Source organism: Callionymus lyra, chromosome 3 (genome assembly GCF_982586985.1).
Source record: "Callionymus lyra chromosome 3, fCalLyr1.hap1.1, whole genome shotgun sequence".
Lineage (NCBI taxonomy): Eukaryota > Metazoa > Chordata > Actinopteri > Syngnathiformes > Callionymidae > Callionymus > Callionymus lyra.
The window spans coordinates 22,145,355-22,165,245 of NC_141820.1; the positions used below are offsets into that span (position 1 = coordinate 22,145,355).

Consider the following 19,891-nt stretch of genomic DNA (forward strand, 5'->3'; position numbering starts at 1 on the left):
GAAAAGTCCAGGCCAAGAGTAAAAACTAAATCTAAAATGTGGCCTTTTTGGGTGGGTTCAGAAACATGTTACTCAAAAATGAAAGGCTTCTTCTTTTAATGTTAAAAGTTCTTTAGCAGAGCAAGATATGACGTCATCAATGCGAAGATTAAAGTCTTGAAGAATAAGAACAGATTCCATTGGAATAATGGAAGATATCCTTTAAGAACACTGCCACAGGACCAGGCGGATGGTACATTGACAAACAATAAAAAGGTGTTGTAGAACCAACCAAGATCATTCGAGACTCAAAAGAAGTGAATTCCTGTGTCTGAATCAATTTGCATGAACAACCATCATTGCAGATAACAGCTAAACCACCACCACGACGAAAGGGGCGGGGTTTCCCTAGAACAAAACAGCCAGCAGGACAAAGTTCATTAAGATGAACAAACTCTTCCTCTCTCTGCCATGTCTCTGAAAGACACAAATCCAACTTTTCTCTTGTGAAGAGATCATTCAGAGAAAAGGATTTATTTGCAATGGAGCAAGCATTCAACAGGCTGATATGCAGCGCTGATGACCTCACTGAGGCAGTGAAAGCGGAGCAAAAGCAGGACTTTTCGAAGGCAACTTTTTAAACACAGAAGAGCTGGAGAGATCCTAGGTCCTGCCGGTCACAGGCGCCAAAAAATCCAGGTTGGTCCAAATAAAACTGCAACGAACTTTAAGGTGGATACTTCAGCATTTGAAGCTTAACAAATTCAGATCCGACAATTTGCTCACTATATGGACATGGTGGAGAGAAGCTGTGACTTAAAGTCTCAATACAAAGACATCCAGTTAAGGCTAATGTAGACACCCTTGCACTGCAAACATGACTTTAAGACCATTACGCTGATGTCTACAATATCCAACATGTTTAAAAAACTCAATCTTATATATTTTTTTTTTCTTTTTATATGAATATGGCTGTTTCCTTGTGAATGCACCACCCTCTTTAAGCTCAAAGCTATATCTGTGATACATCCAAGAACTGGTGGATCGCTCTAGAAGAATGCCTCAGACAGAGGACACTCTGATGGCCACTGCATCACTACTGCTTCCACCAGGTCTGCTTAAAAGTACAACTCTGCAATGACGGTTTATAAATCAGCATGTCAAGCCAAAAAAGGATCTGTCCAGAGTGCTGACCATTTCAGCACCATGCCTTAAAACTCATATCTGGCTTAATCCTGTCCATCTGGAAATAGGAGTACGGATAGAAAGGTGCTTATAAGGATGGGGTGCCGTCTGTGAGGGCCAGATAGTCAGGGGCAGATGAAGAAGTTTAGAGAACTGCCACAGCAATGTTAGCTCTTCACATTTAGGAGGCGTTGGAACATGGCAGCCAGCCGTTTATCAAGAGGCAAACCCCTAGATGCTGACTGGTTCCTCCACACGCAGGTGCTCGAGAAAATATGGTTCCATTCGGGACAGCAACAGATGGACTAGTTTGCTTCACAAGACACAGTTTATTGTTGCCTGTGGTTTTCCATTCAAATGATATTCAATCTCTGGGTAAAGATGTTTGAGATCAGACACTGATCAAAATGATAATCATTTCATACAATAACTATATATATATATATATATATATATATATATATATATATATATTTTCCTTTGTTGTTGCCTTTCGGAAACGGAAATTGGAATAATTTTAGGGGTAATTTGGAAAAAAACAAACTTTATTTTCCGTAGTTGTGGATTTAAAAAAAAACAACATTTTATTTTCTTAGTCAAGGAATTGTGACGGGACAGTCAAGCGCAGGGATGTTACAGATGTTGTTTATCATCCTAACATAACTGTCATATCAGACGATAAATATATAGACTAACCACTGTAGCTGAAGAGGCTCTTGAATGTATCTGAAGAAGACTGGGCTGGTTTCGGGACGAATACACAGTATCAAACTAACTTCACCGTTAATCTCACCATTAATATTACCTCTGTAGAACATAGAACATATTCCATTGGAAACATAAATGATTTGACAATAAATGCAGAAAATAAATAATACAGTCAGAGGAGTGATATCAAAGTCATAAATATCACCTGCTGACACAAACATATGTCGTATTATCTAGGAAACCTCTCTGTTGGAAAATATACCTGATTATTGTTTACATGTCTTGTTACTTTGGCCTTTCATCAGCCAACATTATTTTTATTTTTTAAATTAACATTTACACAAAGATAGATTTAACATGCTGCTTAACAGCTTTAACAACTGCTAATTTCTTCTAATTTGAAGCCAAGTATTACGTCATAATGGACTAGCTCTCGTAACCTCTCGTTCGCCTTGACTTCAAAACATCATCAGTTGAGTAAGTCAGAAAACTTTTTTTTTGTACATTAGTTGCCCTTTCACTAAAGATTCCTGTGTTATGTTTAAAACAGGATTTAAACATAACACAATTCAAATACACATTTCAATTGTGTTATGTTTAAATCATATTTTCAAACATTCCATACATTGCTGTAGCCCATTGTTGAATTAAAACAGATATTAAATACTAAAATATTAAACACAAATTCGTTCTACTCACGCTTCATGAATGTGACCCACGAAGAATATTTCCATAGTCAGCACGTGTGCTGTTATCTCCTGGGATACAGTGTCAGGTTGACCGGGAAAAACAACTAAGATACTTGTGTGTCTATTTAAAAAAAATCAAACATGTTGTCGTTTCCCTCCATTTTCTGTACAACTTCCGTGTTCCTGGAGGACGCGGTGGTGCATTTAGGGGGACTAGGAAAACAAAATAAAAGTCGTTATCGTTGCATTTATCGATGGAAAAAAGGCTAGAGACGATTCATCGTAAATTCAGCTGCAAACTAAATCCAAATCTACCGAAGCAGCAACATAATATATATCTTATATATATCTTCTAGGTGCACTTTAGAGCTGACCATTTCTACATTCCTACTGCATTCAATCAGACATTAATGTTGGCACTCTTATTAAAAAAATCTGAAAATATAGAAATATATTCTGAAATACATGTCATGCTGAAGGTTGTGGAATGTCTTGACGACATGTGTAAAAGTGTTTCTTTTTAAATGATCGTACAATAAAGTAAAGGGAAAAGTGAGCAGGTGTAGTCCTGCAATACTCTTTCTCGCCACAAGAGGCCATACGTCAACTGATTTCTGGCGTTCTTGAATTTTATATTTATTTTACTTCTTCGTAGACTAATGCGCCAGCATTTAAAGTTTGAGAATTAACAAATTATTTTTCTAGTTTTTGCTCATCTAAATTAAATTTGTAGTGCACACATCTCTATACTTTTAAATTTCACAGAACTATATAAGACACGTTTTATAAAGCTTTTTAATTAAAGAAACAAAAATTTGTTGGAGGAATATGTTTTTCTTTATAGGTTTGTGTCATTGAAAGAGAAATTATGATGTTTATTATCAATTATTTATTATTACTCTTATAAAGCATTTGAGTCCATTAGCATCATTCTACTGGCCTGTCCTTTAAAAATGTTTGTAAATCGCCAAAATCAAAACATCTTAAAGGACAGGACAGTAGAATGATGCTCATTGAGTCAAAGGCTTTATAATAATAATAATAATAATAATAATCTCTATTTATATAGCGCCTTTATAAGAGTCAAGAAACGAAATAAAACCATCCTTTATTGGTTGAGCCAGATTGGGAGTTGCTTATCATTTGTGGCTTTTTTAGCAAAAACATAGTTTGATAGTCATTGTTAAACTTACAAATAAACTTTTTATAACACCATCATTCTCTGAAATTACACTGAGTTGTATCAATACACATTCGAATCGAAGACAGATTAACCATTTTTGTGTTAAAAATAGAATTGTAGAACCTGCAGATTTAGTGGAATAGAAACAGTATTCAAAATATGTTAATTAAAAGCACTTTGTTTCACTTAGTATTCATTATGAATGTACTCGCAAAAGATGAAGAAAAAGAGAGATACATTCTACAATAAAAAGTGATTTTTAGTCAATGACGAAAAATAGGTACAAAAAAAAGGTTAATAAACAGAAACAATTCATGATTGGTTTCATAGTTTTACTTTCAAGGGGCCACACTTGCCGAGCCTGGTCTTAAATGTTGCGAGCTCGATTATAATAGATATATAGATGAACTTTATTGATCCTTCTGGAAATCTCTTTCAGGAGATTGTTCTTCCAGCACATAGATTATACATTCATAAAAACAAAGCAAGAACAAAAGGCAACTAAAAAGTTCAAGATGACACAATCTAAATCTAAAGATAAAGAACATAGATCAAAGAAAAGTAACAAAGACAAAGGATACAAAGATTAACATAGAATAGAATCATCTTTTTACTCCACCCCTGCCCCCAAACTCAGAACTAAACAGTCTAATAGCACGAGGAATGAATGAGTCCCTGAGTCTATTAGTGTTGCATCATGGGAAGGATAATTCGTGCTCCATCTGCTTCTCTGCTCACTGATGACAGTGTTCAGAGGATGAATGTAAGTAAGTAAGTAAGTAATATTTATTTATATAGCGCTTTTCGAGACCAGGGTCACAAAGCGCTTTAACAATCAAAACAATACTCGAGAATGTCATCATCTATGGTGGACAGTAGTTTATCCAGAGGCCAGCCCTCCTGATCAACCTGTCCAACCTGTTGACACTCCTCTTGGACACATTTCCACCCCAACACACCACAGCATCAAACACTGGCCACCACAGACTGGTAGAACATGCAGAGGAGTTTCCTGCAGATGTTAAATGATCGAAGCCTCCTCAGAAAGTACAGTCTACTCTGAATTTACTTATACACATGGTCTGTGTTGCAGGACCAGTTTACTGTCCACAATTACAACATTTAAACTATTATTTTGATTCAAAAGAATAAAATGAACTTTGACGTTAACCTTGACCAACAGATATCAAAAGTGTTGTTTTTATGTTGCGAGTTTTGTAATTTTGCAAGTGACAACAGTCAATCTAATAATCATTTAATTAATCTGATTAATTGTATATATAATGGAATATATAGTCAATTCTGCATCAGGGTTCTATACATATATATACATGGATATATATGTATATTATATATATATAAAGTTCTATCTATCTATCTATCTATCTATCTATATCTGTCTATATCTGTATATATATATATATATATATATATATATATATATATATATATATATCTGTATATATATATATATATATATATATATATATATATATATATATATATCTGTATATATATATATATATATATATATACACACACACGGTGAGCAAATACATTTACTAATGGGCCAAATGATTTAATAAGCATTTATTTGGGATATCATGCTACGAGAAAGAAGAATATAAATGAAAACAAGCTGTAATGTGGACGGAATAAAAACCCTAAATGGATTAAAAAAGGATCAATTGATGTAATTAAGATAGATTAACAGCATTGGTGGGGAAATATGCTATCATTCTATTTTTGTTTTATTGTTATAGAATACCTTTGTATTTCAAAGAAGGTGGAAAAATACAGGAAAATATTTAACTTAGTTGAAATTGTTTTTTTAAGGCCAAACTAGTCGTAGGTCTTCCTGTGTGTCGTCACTAACCACGTGCTGACGTAACCAGGAAGTGTGTCCTTGCTTGTAAACATGGCTGGTCTCGGTCTCTGCAGAGTTTCGCGTCTTCTTCGCCTCCACAAGACGAGTTTACTGTATGGTTCTCGGTTCTTTTCGCAGAACTCGGAACCGGAACCTTTGACTGTGCGACATCAACAAGACGGGATCAGGTGAGTCCAGGTTTAATGTTCTTTATTTAGTTTAAAAAAAAAAAAAGCCCATATGTTACAAGTCACTGAACAACTTGTGCTCCATTTGAACCGTTTATTTATTCAAGTAAAGGACAACTTTATTAACTTCACTGGTGTGTTTCCAGGAGGATCATCCTGAACAATCCCAGGAAAAGAAACGCTCTGTCTCTGTCCATGCTGGAGTCTCTGCGTGAAGACCTGCTGACTGACCTGCACTGCGATGATCTCAGAGTCATCGTCATCTCAGGTATCTTGTTCATGAATGTCAGTCAAAGATCAGCAACAAACACACCTCGACCTGTTCTTCTGCTCACACACACACACACGCACACATACTTGACTCAAGTTATGTCACGTAACAACTTGTAAACAAAATGAAAATGTTTAATGTTATTCTATTCATCATACATTTTCCATATATATATTTTTTTAGAAGGTGGAAAAAGACCATATTATGCCACAAATGGCCTGACTTTGATTCATTTAATAATAATATTTTTATACACCAATCTAACTAATCTTAAATGGACAGCAGGGGGCAAGTGTTCACGGCTACTCTGTGTGTTGTAAGTAAGTAAGTAAGTAATTTTTATTTGTATAGCGCTTTTCCAGACCAGGGTCACAAAGCGCTTAAACAATCAAAACAATATTCAATAAAGTATATACTTTAAAGGTCAAGATAAAACTGATAACACAACAGGAGTTCCAGAAAATCAAGGAAAAGCCTGAAACACTTCTCGGCTTCTGCTGCCCCAGATATAACTCCTGAATACTACGCTGTTCCTTTGTCAAATGTATCATAATGTCTGGTAAATGCAAGATAAACGTGAAATGTTTTTTTTTTAAGCCAACGGTCCCGTCTTCTCCTCCGGACATGACCTGAAGGAGCTGACCTCTGCTCAGGGTCGAGAACATCACACCAAGGTCTTCAGCACTTGTTCAGAGGTGGGTTTTCATGAGTTACTTCTCTTCTGGACCACTGTGGTTAACTGTCAGCAGGAAGTTAAAGCTTCTAGAGTTAAAGGTACAAACAGAGCAGTTAAGTTATCTCTTTTGAAGACAAAAATAAGTCAGATTTAAAACCTAACTACATTTTTTTTAAGCGTTTTAACATCATTTCTTCTTCAATTTTTCCTACTTTCATCTTTATATGTTAACCTTTGCCGCTAGATAACCTAAACTTTCCCGGCGTCTTCCTGCAGGTCATGACTCTGATACAAGACATCCCTGTTCCAGTGATCGCCATGGTGAATGGAGTCGCCACGGCGGCCGGGTGCCAGCTTGTTGCCAGCTGCGACATCGCCGTGGCGACCGACAAGTCCAGCTTCGCCACTCCCGGCGTCAACGTGGGTCTGTTCTGCTCCACGCCGGCCGTGGCCATCGGCAGAGCCGTGCCCAGGAAGGTCAGAGTCCTGCAAGGGAAGTCGCGTCAAGGATTTCTCTCAAGTGCTGGTGATTGTTTCTTCCAGGTCGCCATGGAGATGCTGTTCACTGGAACGCCCATTTCGGCCCATGATGCATTGCTGCACGGGCTGGTCGGTAAAGTGGTTCCTGAGGAGCAGCTGGAGGAGGTGACGCTGGCGATCGCTCGGCGGGTTTGTCAGTCCAGTCGACCTGTAGTCGCTCTGGGAAAAGCTACGTTCCAGAGGTGAGTCCAGTTTCTCATTTTATTACAACTTTATTGACAAAATGAAGTGGACATGACATTCAGGATGATTTTTTACCTTGAGAACTCAAGATTCGTACTCACTTTGACGTTTTTTTTTGCAGACAAATGGCTCAAAGTCGTGACACGGCGTATGAGACCGCCTCGAAGGTGATGGTTGAAAACCTGGCGCTGATAGACGGGCAGGAAGGCATCCGAGCTTTCATAGAGAAACGTAAACCAGTTTGGAAGCACAGAGTGGAGAAGGCTCACGACTAACCAGGATCACCTCCAGACCAGCGTGGAATGTCTCGCGTCTTTAGGATCAACTATTTTTGTAATTATGCTGTAATTATGTGGGAATTGAAGGTTTGTAATGAACAAGAAGCATTGAGGTGTCAACAGCAATTCAACTGTTGGGAATATTTATTTTTCAGAGCTTGAATATAAACATATATAAAGATTTTTTTGAATGTGTGATGTGTAAATTAATTTTTGTGGATATGAAACATTAACAGCAAAAAATTAAATATTATCTATTTTATTTCTTCTAACTGAGGTCCAGGCCCAGTTAAGAGAATTAATCTTCTCCAGAATAAAAACCAAGAAAGGTGGTGACAATTGTGGCAGTTGGACGCGTCAAGTCGGTAACTTTTTTAACATACAATCAGTTTAGGAAGTTAGTTGCCGATGTGTTAACAAGTAAACGGAGTTCAGTCACTGATCAAATATTCTACTGAAAAGTCCAAGTAAAAAATTTAAAAACTTTTATAAAAGATACATTTTTTTCCTTCACTTTACCTAAAACTGAAAAACCAACTAGTTTCCTTTTCTGATACAAAACCGTTTTATTTCAAACAAATTAAAAAAAATACAATAAATATGTATTAAATCATTTCAAGTGTGTTTTCACAATAAGGCATCGGTCAAGAAAACACCCTTAACTATGTTTTATTTGTGCTGGATCTTTTAAATTTATTTTAGAATTTTAACCAATTGTGAAAAAAGTTTTCAAGTAACAAAAATCTTTTAAGCCCTTTTTACACAATGACAAGTATTCGATGGAAAAACTATCATCCAAACCATCATAGTTAGGTATTGAAAATATTGGCTGGATGGATCTGGGAACCATTGATCGGGAAAATATGTGTTCATATCAATTTGTAGATTAAAAGTGATGCAGCTCTATTGTGCAGGTTTCATGTGTTTGGATTTAACACAATATCATAAGATAAACTAAGATTTTGTTTACACATCATGATCAACCCATAGATATGAATGTATCTTCTGCATCTGCACACTCACACCAAGCTGGAGGAACACTGACTCTGCTCCCCAGGGTTTAGCCAGAGTGTCTCTAGATCCATACTGTCCACAGCGTTTGACAGATCCTGGGTCAGCACCTTGGAGAGCACAGAAGCTCCATCCAGCAGAAAACTTCATGATTCAAGATGCAGCAGGTTTTTAGGCTGGTGTGACCCTCCAGCAGGTCACTTGCCCCGAGACTTGCTGTTCACTTGGAGCCACCTACTTGTAGCACACTTGGTCTACATGTGGTCCTCTGACCCTCAACAAACCCATTAGCAAACTATCTGAACCTCTTTCTCCTTAGACGGTGGGCAAGAGCTTGCTCTGCATAAGCTGCTGAAGCTGACGTCCAAATACTGTACGTCAAATTTCTTGCATCCATCCGGGTCTGTAGAAAAAGGGAGGGAGACTCGAGGCGGACCAGCAGGGACTAGGATATGCTTCACTTGAAGAATGCTGCAAACTGAACCATGAATGATGTACATTATAAACCAGTCTTCATTGACAATTAATTATATACACGTCATAGCTACAATATTATGATTTGATTATGAATGTCTCTAAATTATACATTCAAATATATAGTGTAATATAATTTAGTTATAATATAATATAGAAAGTCCACATATTCAAGAATAAATCAATGTCAGTCCATGATTGTTATCCATGAAAAGTATTTATCACAATCTTAAATTTGCCATTTAACTCATCTGAAACCTATTAACTGGGTGACTATTTAAACTTATCATAAACAATAATTTGATGAATCAAATAATGAATTAGTAACAATGAATGAATTCATTCCAAAGCTTAGGAGCAACAGCCTGGAAGGATTTCTCTCCTCTGGTCCTGAACCGTGTTCAGGAACCATCAGTAGATTCTGATCCACAGTCCTCAGAGCCCGAGCTGGAGTGTAAGTCTGGATCAGATCACTGATGTAAGGAGAAGCCTGACCATGAATAGATCTGAAAGTAAGAACCAGAATTAAAAAATGTATCATGAAAGAAACTGGCAGCCAGTGAAGAGTTTTAAGGATCGGAGAAATGTGAGTTCTTCTACTAGAGCGGGTCAGAATTCTCGCTGCAGATTTTTGTATTAATTGCAGGCGAGACAGATCCTTCTGGTTTAGACACGAAAATAAAGTGTAATAAGAGCTGCATGAGGAAGGAATTCTGCTGCTTGTGTTACTTGTGATGCACTGAATGTCTCCAAGAAATAATAATCCACTTCTCCAGACCGGTCTAATGGGGCCTCACTGCACACTTCAGCAGAATGGTCTTCAAAGGGTGTGTGTCTGAAATAAACCTGGTGATAAATCTGAAAATAATTTCATCAATAATTTGAAATGTTCACTTCCCGCAGAAATAACTTGCAACATAATGTATTATACAAAGAATACTTTGTGTGATACTGTGTGTCCGTCTTTATATCTCAAAGCAACATACTGTACTTCTGCTTCAAGTTCTCTTCTCACCAGAATGTTGCACGTCAGACTCTCCAAGGTTGGTCGTTATTGTCGAGGATATCAAAATGTTTTTCTACATTTCTTCCTGTGAAAGTGCTGAAGACGAAAAACACTTGTCAACATTTCATCCAACTCTTAGTGTCTGCAGTGGTCAGCATTCCAAAAACATGCTTTATTTCTAGAATATGAAAGAAAATGATTAATAATAATAAATAATAAAAACAATTATTCACAGAAACATTATATACTTTACCATGTTGTTGAATAAACATGACATAATATAACGTTAATTTATTTGATGGTATAGTTTAGCATGATTACTGTAAGCTTAGCAATAAACGCGCACGATTTCTTTTCATTGCGGGCTCAAGTGATGGCAGCAAAAAGGCTCGCCTGACCCTCGAGGACGGCTCTTTAAATGTGGCCCTCAACTCAACAACATACACTCCGACAGTGTATGTCTACATCACTGCCCGCCCCATCCAAAAAAAACCACTTTAAACATCCAAATACCTCCAATTGTTCGGAAATAACAAACAAGTGAATATTTTAAGCTAGTTTGTAGCAGAAGCTAACAGGCTAACATGCTACACAGACAGTAGCCACTGAGATCCTTGGACATCTTCATATGGACCCTCATATCTACATTCCAGAAAATGATCGCAACCCTGAAGGTCAGTAGAAAATTAAAATTAAATTTTGGGTGAATTAAGTGTAACTTTAAAAATAAATTCCTAGTGACATTGTTGTCGTCAATATTAAATTATCTCATCCTCTCAACATGCTGTGAAGAAATCAGGCTCCTGGAAGAAAACACGTGACCGAGACAATGGCAGCTAGCATGTAGAAAGACAAGTGGAATTATCTTAAATCAAGTTGGACTCCAGGGTTGGGCTTGTTTTCTTAGACACAAATATTCTTTTAAAACGAATTTGAATATGAAGTTCTACCCTTTTCCCGCAAGATGGTGCTGTTTACAACATTTAAGTTAATCGTCTATTGCGATCAATTCTGCTGAAATAATTTAATAAATTCAAATTACATCTTACTGTCACCGATTGATGACAAACTAATAACGGTTACAGATAATATATCTATATCTTTGTCCATTAGGCAGGTATTGCTTATTTTGAGTGTTTTCTCATTTCATTCTTTGATTCTGTACCGTCACCACAAAAAATTCCAAGTATTTAACACATGTTTTTGAATCTGATTCTTCTTCTCAAAGTGGGCTGGGATTAATGTAGAATAGTAGGTGGAGCTCCACACTGGGCTCCTCTTTCTCCAGGCTGCAGGTATTTGTTGAGGGCTGATGGAAAAAACCATGTTCAAATATACCAACATTCGAATATTACTTTAACCAATAAATCATCCAAAAAGTAGGTTTGCTTAACGTTTTCAAATTTGAAATGTTAATTTAACCAATTTAAAAACAACTTTTTTGAGAAAATGTTAGAAAAGTTGAACGTTTGACTAGGATTTGGACGACAGGGTGACATTAAGTGCCTTAAAAAGTAACTTAACCTGTTAAGAGACGAACACATTTGGACCAAACCTGATTTTATTTCACAACTGAATACGTCTGCAACGAAAAGATAACTTAAGGAATGTCGTGAACAGTAAGACAATACTGTTGATAGACCGGAGTGTTGTGGATTAGCTGCTGAAATACACGTGAGACACATTTGTGTAGCCGTTCAGTAGTAAATGCGACAGTGTGGTAGAACAATAAAGCTGAACTAGTTATTATCATCTGGCTATACAGAAAGACTTAAAGAAAAACACGGGTCAGCTCATATTCCATTCTTCCTAAAATAAATCTGTTGAAATAAAGTCCACATCCACACCTGACTTCTCTGAAATACTATAAAAAAAACTCAACTAAATGAAAACCCTCTTTTATCTACTATGTAGAATTGACATGGTGATGTTCAAGGATCCATCTAAGTCTTAAAAACACAAGTGTTAATCGAGTGCTCGGATCCACACGTATAAAAAATAAACATGGACGTGGTCTCAGGAAAACTCTCCTGCTAGTATTCTCCAAAAAAGATGTCTGTACATTTCAGACGCTACAAGATATATTTATATATACGATCACCTCTTGTTAATGATGTACATCCAAAAATAAAATTCAATCTTCAGTCAGTATGTTTTGCTCAGCAGCTGGTGACGTCACCTCACCAGAGTCAAGAATCACAGCAGCATCGACTCCTGCGCCGCAAACGCCTCCTGCGCGTGCCTGTAGTGAGGTCCTCCGAACAGCTGGGGGAGCTGTTGCCTTACTACCAGTGGCGGTTCCTGGAATTGTGTTCTGTAGTGCAACCTGCCGTCGGGGTTGTCGGGGAAGACGAACTCCTGCACGGGAGACATCTGCGCTCGTTGGAAGCTCGGGGAGCGCGGCATCCCGCCGGGGGACGGCGGAGGCGGCAGCTCCTCTTCTGCGGCCCACGCCGGACCCTCGACCGCCCGCCGCTGTCCTCCTTCTTGCCCGTATTGTAGGTGGGTCTTTCCGGTTCTTGGGCCTTCGAATCTGTAGTCCATCGGTGCATGCACCTGTGCGGTGGAGGTGAGCTTCTGCAGGTAGATGGGTGTGGTCCTGCCCTGATTCTCCAGCTGCACGTGCTCCGCGGGCAGCCGGACGTTCTGGTGGATGCGGGGGCCGTCGGGGGTCGGGGTTTGTCGACGGTAGGTGGCGAACGAATTGTTCATGAGGGTCTTTTCAGGGGAGAGTCCGACGGGCTGTCGCCGCGTGGTGGCGTACGTCTGTTCTAGGTAGTGTGCCGGGGGGGGAGTGTAGTGGTCCATGTTGATGCTGTAGGCGGGGTGAAGGATGGGGACCTCTGTGGTGGTCCTGCCCGGAGAGTGCTGGAGCGGAGGGGTGTGAAAGACACTTGGGTATCCCGCCAGGTGATTCTGTTGGAGTTGATGTCGCATCATCCTGGGCCCTGAAGAGACGGAGACGACGCTGCCGGCGAGGCTGGGGCCCCTGCTCGGGCTGCTGTGCTGGTAGGACGACACACTGAAGGGGGTCTCGCTGCGAGGCGCCCTCATCCTGGACGGAGGTCGCTCCAGCTCTAGGATCTCAAACTCTTGCTCCTGCACTCCCGGGACGTTGTCGTACTGGGAAGCGTTGGAACCACGGTCCGCGCCCGAGACGAACCCTTTGGACCGTGGCCGGCGCTGGGTGAGGACGGAATCTTCCGGGCTGGAAGGGGCCGGCGAAGCCTCTCGACTTATTAGGGTATCTTTAGCTGCCAGTGCCTTGGCAGCTTCCAGTTTGGTCTCTGAAGGCTTGAACCAGCGGGGCCCGATGTCTTTGCGTGCAGCCGCGCCAGAGTGGTGGTTGACGACAGAGTTGGCGTCCGACTTCTCAGGGACAGGCTGGGGGACCGGTGTGGGGGCCGTGGACGGCGTCGACGCTCGCTCGGGCTTCGGCTGCTCGTTTAGAAACTCTTGCGAGCCTCGAGCGCGATCTCTTCTCGCGTTCTTGTGGTGGCGTATGGGCCGGTCCAACGAGTCCCTGCGCTGTCGACTGGGCGGCCTGCTCTCCGGTGCCGCCTCGTGCTCCTTGGGCGGCTCGGCTGGCTCCGCGTGGGTCTGACCGTTCGCCATGTGATTCCCGACGGCCGACCCGCTCTCGGGAGGAAGTTGCCCCAGAGGCTTCTTGGGTGACTCGTCGTCTTTAGCTGCAACACAAGCGAGAGAAGAGGCCCGTCAGGTCTGCACTGTGGTGGACGATGAAGAAGCAATGGGTGGAAACACTGTGTGTGGATTCACGTCGGATGAGGAGTCACAACAGCAACATGAAGTCATGCAAACTCACTGGCAAAAGGTGAAGAAACAAAGTTTCCACAGGCAAAGAGTGCAGGACAGAAACACTGTTGGAGAATCAGTTACGGTTCAGCAGGGACGCAACTGCCACTGGTGATCCCACCCCACCTTCCCAGTTTATCACGGCGAAAGGGTTAACCTAAAATAATCTAAACTTGCCTCAATGTGCTCCAGACCACAGTGGCCATCCTACTTAAGGAAGCTCATGATACAAAGGATTCCCCCGAGGAACCGAATAGATCTCGGCTGCTTAATTCTGGTAACTTTGGAGTCATGTGATGTCAGGACGTGTTGGAATCTTGAAAGTGAAACGATGACTCTGACCAGGATGCAGCAGCTGCAGGAAGTGCTGTGGGTGTGATCCAGGAAGTGAAAAAAAAAAAATAGCATGACCATGAAAAGTTGGTCCGCTGACCTTGACCTACTTCCTCATCCAGATCAAGGGAAATGTATTTAGAACTGATCTTCAGTCTTACCACATAAAGTGAACCAGGTGTCGAGTCTCCTCGTTATAAACAAAAGCAGCAAATCCTCTAAATGTAGTAGTACTTATACTTGTCCTAATCATTCCGAATGACGGTAAGGTAGTACCAACTTACCATAACTAGTGTAGTGGATGTTGGCTCCATTATCATTTCGGAAATGTTTTGGGATACGTATGACCAACTTGTAACAACAAATTTCTCAGAACTCAAAAGCAAGTGTGAGGAAAACACTTTGTTGCTTCTGGACTAGATAGAATGAAATTCTTAATAATTGTGTACATTTCTATATTTTTAACTTCTTTATATGAAAACACTATTCTCATTTTACATTTTGTTTTTAAACAAAGATACTGAGTATACATGTATATTAGTGTACAATCTTTTATAATTTTGTTTCCCTGATAAATATATTAAATCCTAACTTTATATTGAGATTTATTCATTTCTGAAAATAAATTATTTTTCATGTTTTAAACTTTAAACGAATTTTAACATTTGCATATTTTTTTTACTATTATGTATACTGTGTTTTTACTCACATTATTTGTATTGTTTCAAATTTAAAATACAAATAAAGAAAATATTGAGAATGTTTTGTTATTTAGAAAATGTTGAATGTCACTTAAAGAAGCACAATGTAACACTACATTTTTTTCCTATAATTCCTATAATGATTAGTTTGATTTGAACAGTCACGAAGGTCTTTATTATTCAAAAGAACGCTCTTTATAACACAATCTGCCTGGGCCGACCGGTCGATCACCTGCTGACCACCAAATAGCTATACAGCAGTGGGTCGGAGACGGCTGTTGCATTGATTTCTAACACAGCCAAAGAACCGAGAGGATTCAGGAAGAGAAAACGGGAAAAAAAGTATACAAGCAGACTGTGGTGGCGGGGCTGGAGACACTTTAGATTTCACAACATAATGTTGTAATTACACTGTTCTAACTGTAGGGGGAAGCAGAAACAATGTTGTTCAACCTTCTAGTGCCGTTTTTGAGACACAACAAGCCTTCTAATCACAACTCTTATCTTCTACCTGAGCCGATAGGTCTTTAATTCTGGTTGCACAATTATCTTTAACTCCCGAAAAAAAACAGAAAAGCTAAACTTAGTGATTCACCCGCTCAGGAGGACTAAAGGAGAGGAAGAGCTGAGCCAAAATACATCGCAGCCGAGGAAAGTGAGTGGTTTTTGTGAAAGAAAAAAAACCCAGAGTGCTTTTTTTTTTTTTTTTTTTTTGGACAGACAGGCGACAGACAGGACGAGCTGACGGACTGGTGGGGGACAGATGGACAGAGAGACATGAAGAGAGGGAAGACCAGTCAGGAAAGCCCACCGGTTACTGTTGTAGGAGGGAATGTGGACCCCTGTCACGGCCACACTTTTGTTGTTGTTGGCTAACAATGTTCCAAAGAAGAGGGAGAGAAAGCAGGTTAATGAGGAGACAGAAGAGCAGAATCAACGACCCGATGAAGCACCAGGACCTTCTTAACATACTCTGTTGACATTCAAACAGTCGCTGTCAGACGCTTGTCCAGGCAAGCCAGGATCACCTCGACTCACTTTAGAAAGTGTTACACAACAATCGTCACGCAAAAAGTGATTCTAACAGTCGTCTTTGAAATTTAAATGTCTGATATTCAAATATAATTGTCCAGAAATAGCAACCAATGTGTAAATTTGATCTAAAAAAATTACTTAAAAAATCAAATAACCTGTGGATGGCAATTTGCATCTTCCTCAGGTTAATTCAACCTTCAAATAAACACATCGTCCACGTTATTTATTTACTCAAATCATCAACATCTTGATCCACAAATGTATTTTAGTTTTTAACCGGATGTATAAATCAAAACAAATCTAAATGTTCCCGTTTTCTGTGCAGTAGCACTTCACAATCACCAGGTGGACTCGTTTGTCCGCCTTTTTCAATAAGTTGTCCATTTAAACCATAAAAACACAGGAAGAATAATTTAAAAGGTTTCTGTAATAACTCTTCTTTTACTTATAATGTGCGCTAACCGAACATGTATTTTCAACATCTGCCTGCTATTCAACACAATTTCCTTTTGATTATGCAACAGTTAAAATTGAATCCCGCTAAACAGTCAAACTTATATGATAAACAATTACAAACTTCCAGCTCTGGACAGTTGTTTGCCAATAGTTTGCGTGTTTTAAGTTGTGTAACTGAAACTTGCATTTCTGTGAGCATGGTTTCGAGTGAGACTCATAAATAACTATCTAGCTTTCTAAATAAAAAACTACTCTCTCATGTTCCCACCTCCTCTCATTGAACTCATCACTGCAGGCGAGGATTCTTGTTGAATGGTCTGAAAACATTTGTGGATCCAGTTGTATATTTGGCCTCAAGCTAAACTGCAGAGGTTCTACAAGAAGACGTTTAAAGGCACACAACGAAAGACGTGTGGTTTCTTTATTCATCCACAGCACTGGTCCTTCAGACCGCGACACCTAAACAAGCAACCGTCTTTAGATGAAGACGTTGAGAGGACGACCTGCGGGACGTTTTAAATCAGACATTTCGAGGCGACTTCTGATGACGTACCTGGTGCCGGCAGGTCCATCTTATGCCTCCTCAGCTCCACCATGGACGCCTGCAGCTGCTCCACCACGACATCGTCTTCCAGGAAGAAGTTTTTGGACAAAGTGACCTGCAGGAACTCCACCAGCTCCTCCATGGACAGCTTCATGAGGTGTTCTGTGGACGGGGACAGGTGAAGGATCGGGTCTGGTGTGTGTGTGTGAGCAGAGGAGACTTACTCTTGTGCAGCTTGAGGACAGTGTAGGACATGGCAGGTAGCACCCGCTCCCCCTCCAGGATGTAGATGTCCCAGATCCTGAGAGTGAGCGTGAACGGAGTCTGGAGACAGAAGAGTGGACGTGAAGATGGACTGAAACGTTTATGGATGTCAAGTTTATCGTGTTTAAGAGACTCACTCTGTCCAGGAAACACTGGAAGAACCACTTCATGGTGTAGAGACTGGTCAACACCTCCTGGTTGTCCTGCAGAGACACATTTATCAGCATCTTGTTCACGAGTGACGGAAGGAGTAAGATAAAAAACATGTGAAAAATAGTAATATAATCCATCACTGCAACTCTTTTCTGTATCATATATCCAGGGGAACACAGAGCTGAGCCAAAAGGCAGGGTTACTACTAGAACCATCATTCTTCAACTTCATAGTTTTGGACTAAAGATGGTCTCAGCAAATGAGGCTTAGGTCAGGACTCTGTGAGCCTGAAGAGGATGGATGGATTCATCTTAACTGTGGACGCATGCAGTGAAACATCCAGTGCCTTTGTCTTCATCTCATTTCAATCTACACAACGAAGCACACGCTGATCTCACCAGGTGTTGCTTCAGTTTGGGCATCATCTTCTTAAGGATGCGGTCGTGATGCTCCTGGAAACGCATCAGCTTCGGGAAACCCGGGACAAAGAACCCTGCAGGTTTTAACACAATCGTTTTAAAACAACTGGAAAAGTACTTTTGTCTAGATCCCTCCTTCAAGAAGCTTATTTTAAATAACTTTATATAACAAAACATACGTTTAAAATCGATAAAACGACTTCCATGATCCAAGAATTGTTTTTTTTCCAACTCAAATAGATCGCCTAACCCTTCATTTTCACAGTTGTCTAAACTAAATAAATGTATACAGAAATCCAGAATAAACAACATATTTGAATGACATGACATTTGATTTAGTTCAGTGATTCAATTTCAATCTGTGTGAGCAGCAGCGATGAGAAGCCATACAAGTCATGACACTTCCTGTATCAACATGGTGATAAGGATCACAACCAAAGATCATTGTCCGTCTAAGAGGCTTTGAACTTTTGAATTAGAAATGCATCTTTTAAAGAACAGCTTCTCTGCACGGCCTTCATGCTGCTCTCTTGACTCCAGGGTTGAATCACTCAAACAACAGTCGGTATTTTGTAACGACGACGACTCACTCTAGAAACAAATCATATCGACAAGATTCCGACCCTACCGTGCATGGCGTGCTTCTGGCCGGACAGCAGTTTGACAAGAGCCCAGAAGGCGTCTTCCTCGTTCATGTAGATGAGCAGCAGGGCCGTGATCTGACTCATGCCCTGACAGTAGCCCACCTCCTGCAGACGGACGCACAAGCTTCAGATCAAGGGCAGACTTGAGAGAAGGTGACACCATAACACGCCGGATCCCTCCATCCCTCCTTCAACTTAACATGAGGGGGAAACTCAGCAGCAGCTACAGATGCTGTTCAGCTGATGAGAGTTCCCTCCTTCAGCCCCTCTGGCTGTTTTCTTTCATGGTACAGTTTCCCAGAGAAGGAGACACGAGTGACTCACCATGTTGTACATGGAGTACGCTGTAAGGACGTGGAAGAGCGCCTGCTGCCTGGAAACACAAACACACACTTGAATGGTTTCTGTTCTGATCACTGCAGGCTAAAAGGTGATGGAAAAAGTGTAAGAAAAACTGATACAAGCACACTTTAAGAGGTGCAACCTTCTGCTACCCTCAAGTATTATATTTTAATAAAATGAAGACAGCATCACTATTAATATATTTAATAATGTACTTTATTTTAAACTTAATAACTTAATGTTTCCCTTCAAATTGTTACCATTATATATATATTTTTAAATTGTTGAATATTTATGACTTTCATTGAGAACCATTTATTAAAATGTATATAATATTTCCCCATATTTTTAAAATAATTTAAAGCCTATTTTTATTAGTTCTGCCTGTCTTTTGCCTCGATGCTCCCTCATGTATATGCACGTGTATCACGTGGCCACTAATGACATTTAATCCACTTCTGTTCAAGTTAAGATGTGTCAGTATTTCATGAACATGTGTAGTACTTGTCAGAGCACACTCAATGACAGCTTATTTATTTTAGGAATTTTCAAAATCTCACATCATTTATAAAACTCAAGGCAGCACCTACAGAGCTTTAAAAACCAGGCTTCATGAATATTTATCTCCAATTTTAAGATGGCAAAGAGTTGAACAACAATGAGACTTTTTTCATCAGTGGGACATATATTTACTCATGATTCTATCTTTGTTCACCAGAAGAGGGAACAGGAAGTGAATTTACACACTTCCTTATCTGTGAATTGTGGTCAAACTTCTCTTTTCTGATGAATAATACATATTTTGATTAGTAAGTGAACAAATACTAGTACTGTTAATATTCAGTAAATCACAATTGAATATCAGAATATCAAGAGTAATAACGACTATATATATATATATATTTATATTTTTAATTATTTTTATATTTAATGCTCAAGGGCTTTT

At 39.7% G+C, this 19,891-nt stretch overlaps 2 protein-coding genes across 4 annotated transcripts in view; one reads left to right on the forward strand and one right to left on the reverse strand.

Annotated features, from left to right (window-relative positions):
* The first annotated feature begins 5,657 nt into the window (after positions 1-5,657).
* Positions 5,658-7,942, forward strand: echdc3 (enoyl CoA hydratase domain containing 3). Its single transcript, XM_087785823.1, has 6 exons — positions 5,658-5,799; positions 5,946-6,067; positions 6,668-6,765; positions 7,023-7,223; positions 7,290-7,468; positions 7,591-7,942. Exons 1-6 carry the CDS (start codon positions 5,663-5,665, stop codon positions 7,742-7,744), a joined length of 891 nt encoding a protein of 296 aa, XP_087641949.1. The 5' UTR covers positions 5,658-5,662; the 3' UTR covers positions 7,745-7,942.
* A 3,837-nt stretch (positions 7,943-11,779) lies between these two features.
* Positions 11,780-19,891, reverse strand: part of LOC148083852 (USP6 N-terminal-like protein) — a 56,289-nt gene continuing 48,177 nt past the window's right edge. For all 3 annotated transcript variants that reach the window (XM_087787042.1, XM_087787040.1, XM_087787041.1), the window contains 7 exons: positions 18,928-18,976; positions 18,588-18,708; positions 17,939-18,033; positions 17,525-17,590; positions 17,348-17,447; positions 17,133-17,285; positions 11,780-13,927 (listed from right to left, as the gene is read on the reverse strand). In XM_087787042.1, coding sequence (XP_087643168.1) covers positions 12,435-13,927; positions 17,133-17,285; positions 17,348-17,447; positions 17,525-17,590; positions 17,939-18,033; positions 18,588-18,708; positions 18,928-18,976 — 2,077 coding nt within the window. In that variant the 3' untranslated portion in view covers positions 11,780-12,434. The remainder of the gene's footprint in view (positions 13,928-17,132; positions 17,286-17,347; positions 17,448-17,524; positions 17,591-17,938; positions 18,034-18,587; positions 18,709-18,927; positions 18,977-19,891) is intronic.

Coding starts and splice junctions, on each gene's coding strand:
- echdc3 (XM_087785823.1), top strand. CDS start 5,663: ATGGCTGGTCTCGGTCTCTGCAGAGTTTCGCGTCTTCTTCGCCTCCAC. Junction 5,800..5,945: donor CATCAACAAGACGGGATCAG/GTGAGTCCAGGT, acceptor GTGTGTTTCCAG/GAGGATCATCCTGAACAATC. Junction 7,224..7,289: donor GCAGAGCCGTGCCCAGGAAG/GTCAGAGTCCTG, acceptor TGTTTCTTCCAG/GTCGCCATGGAGATGCTGTT.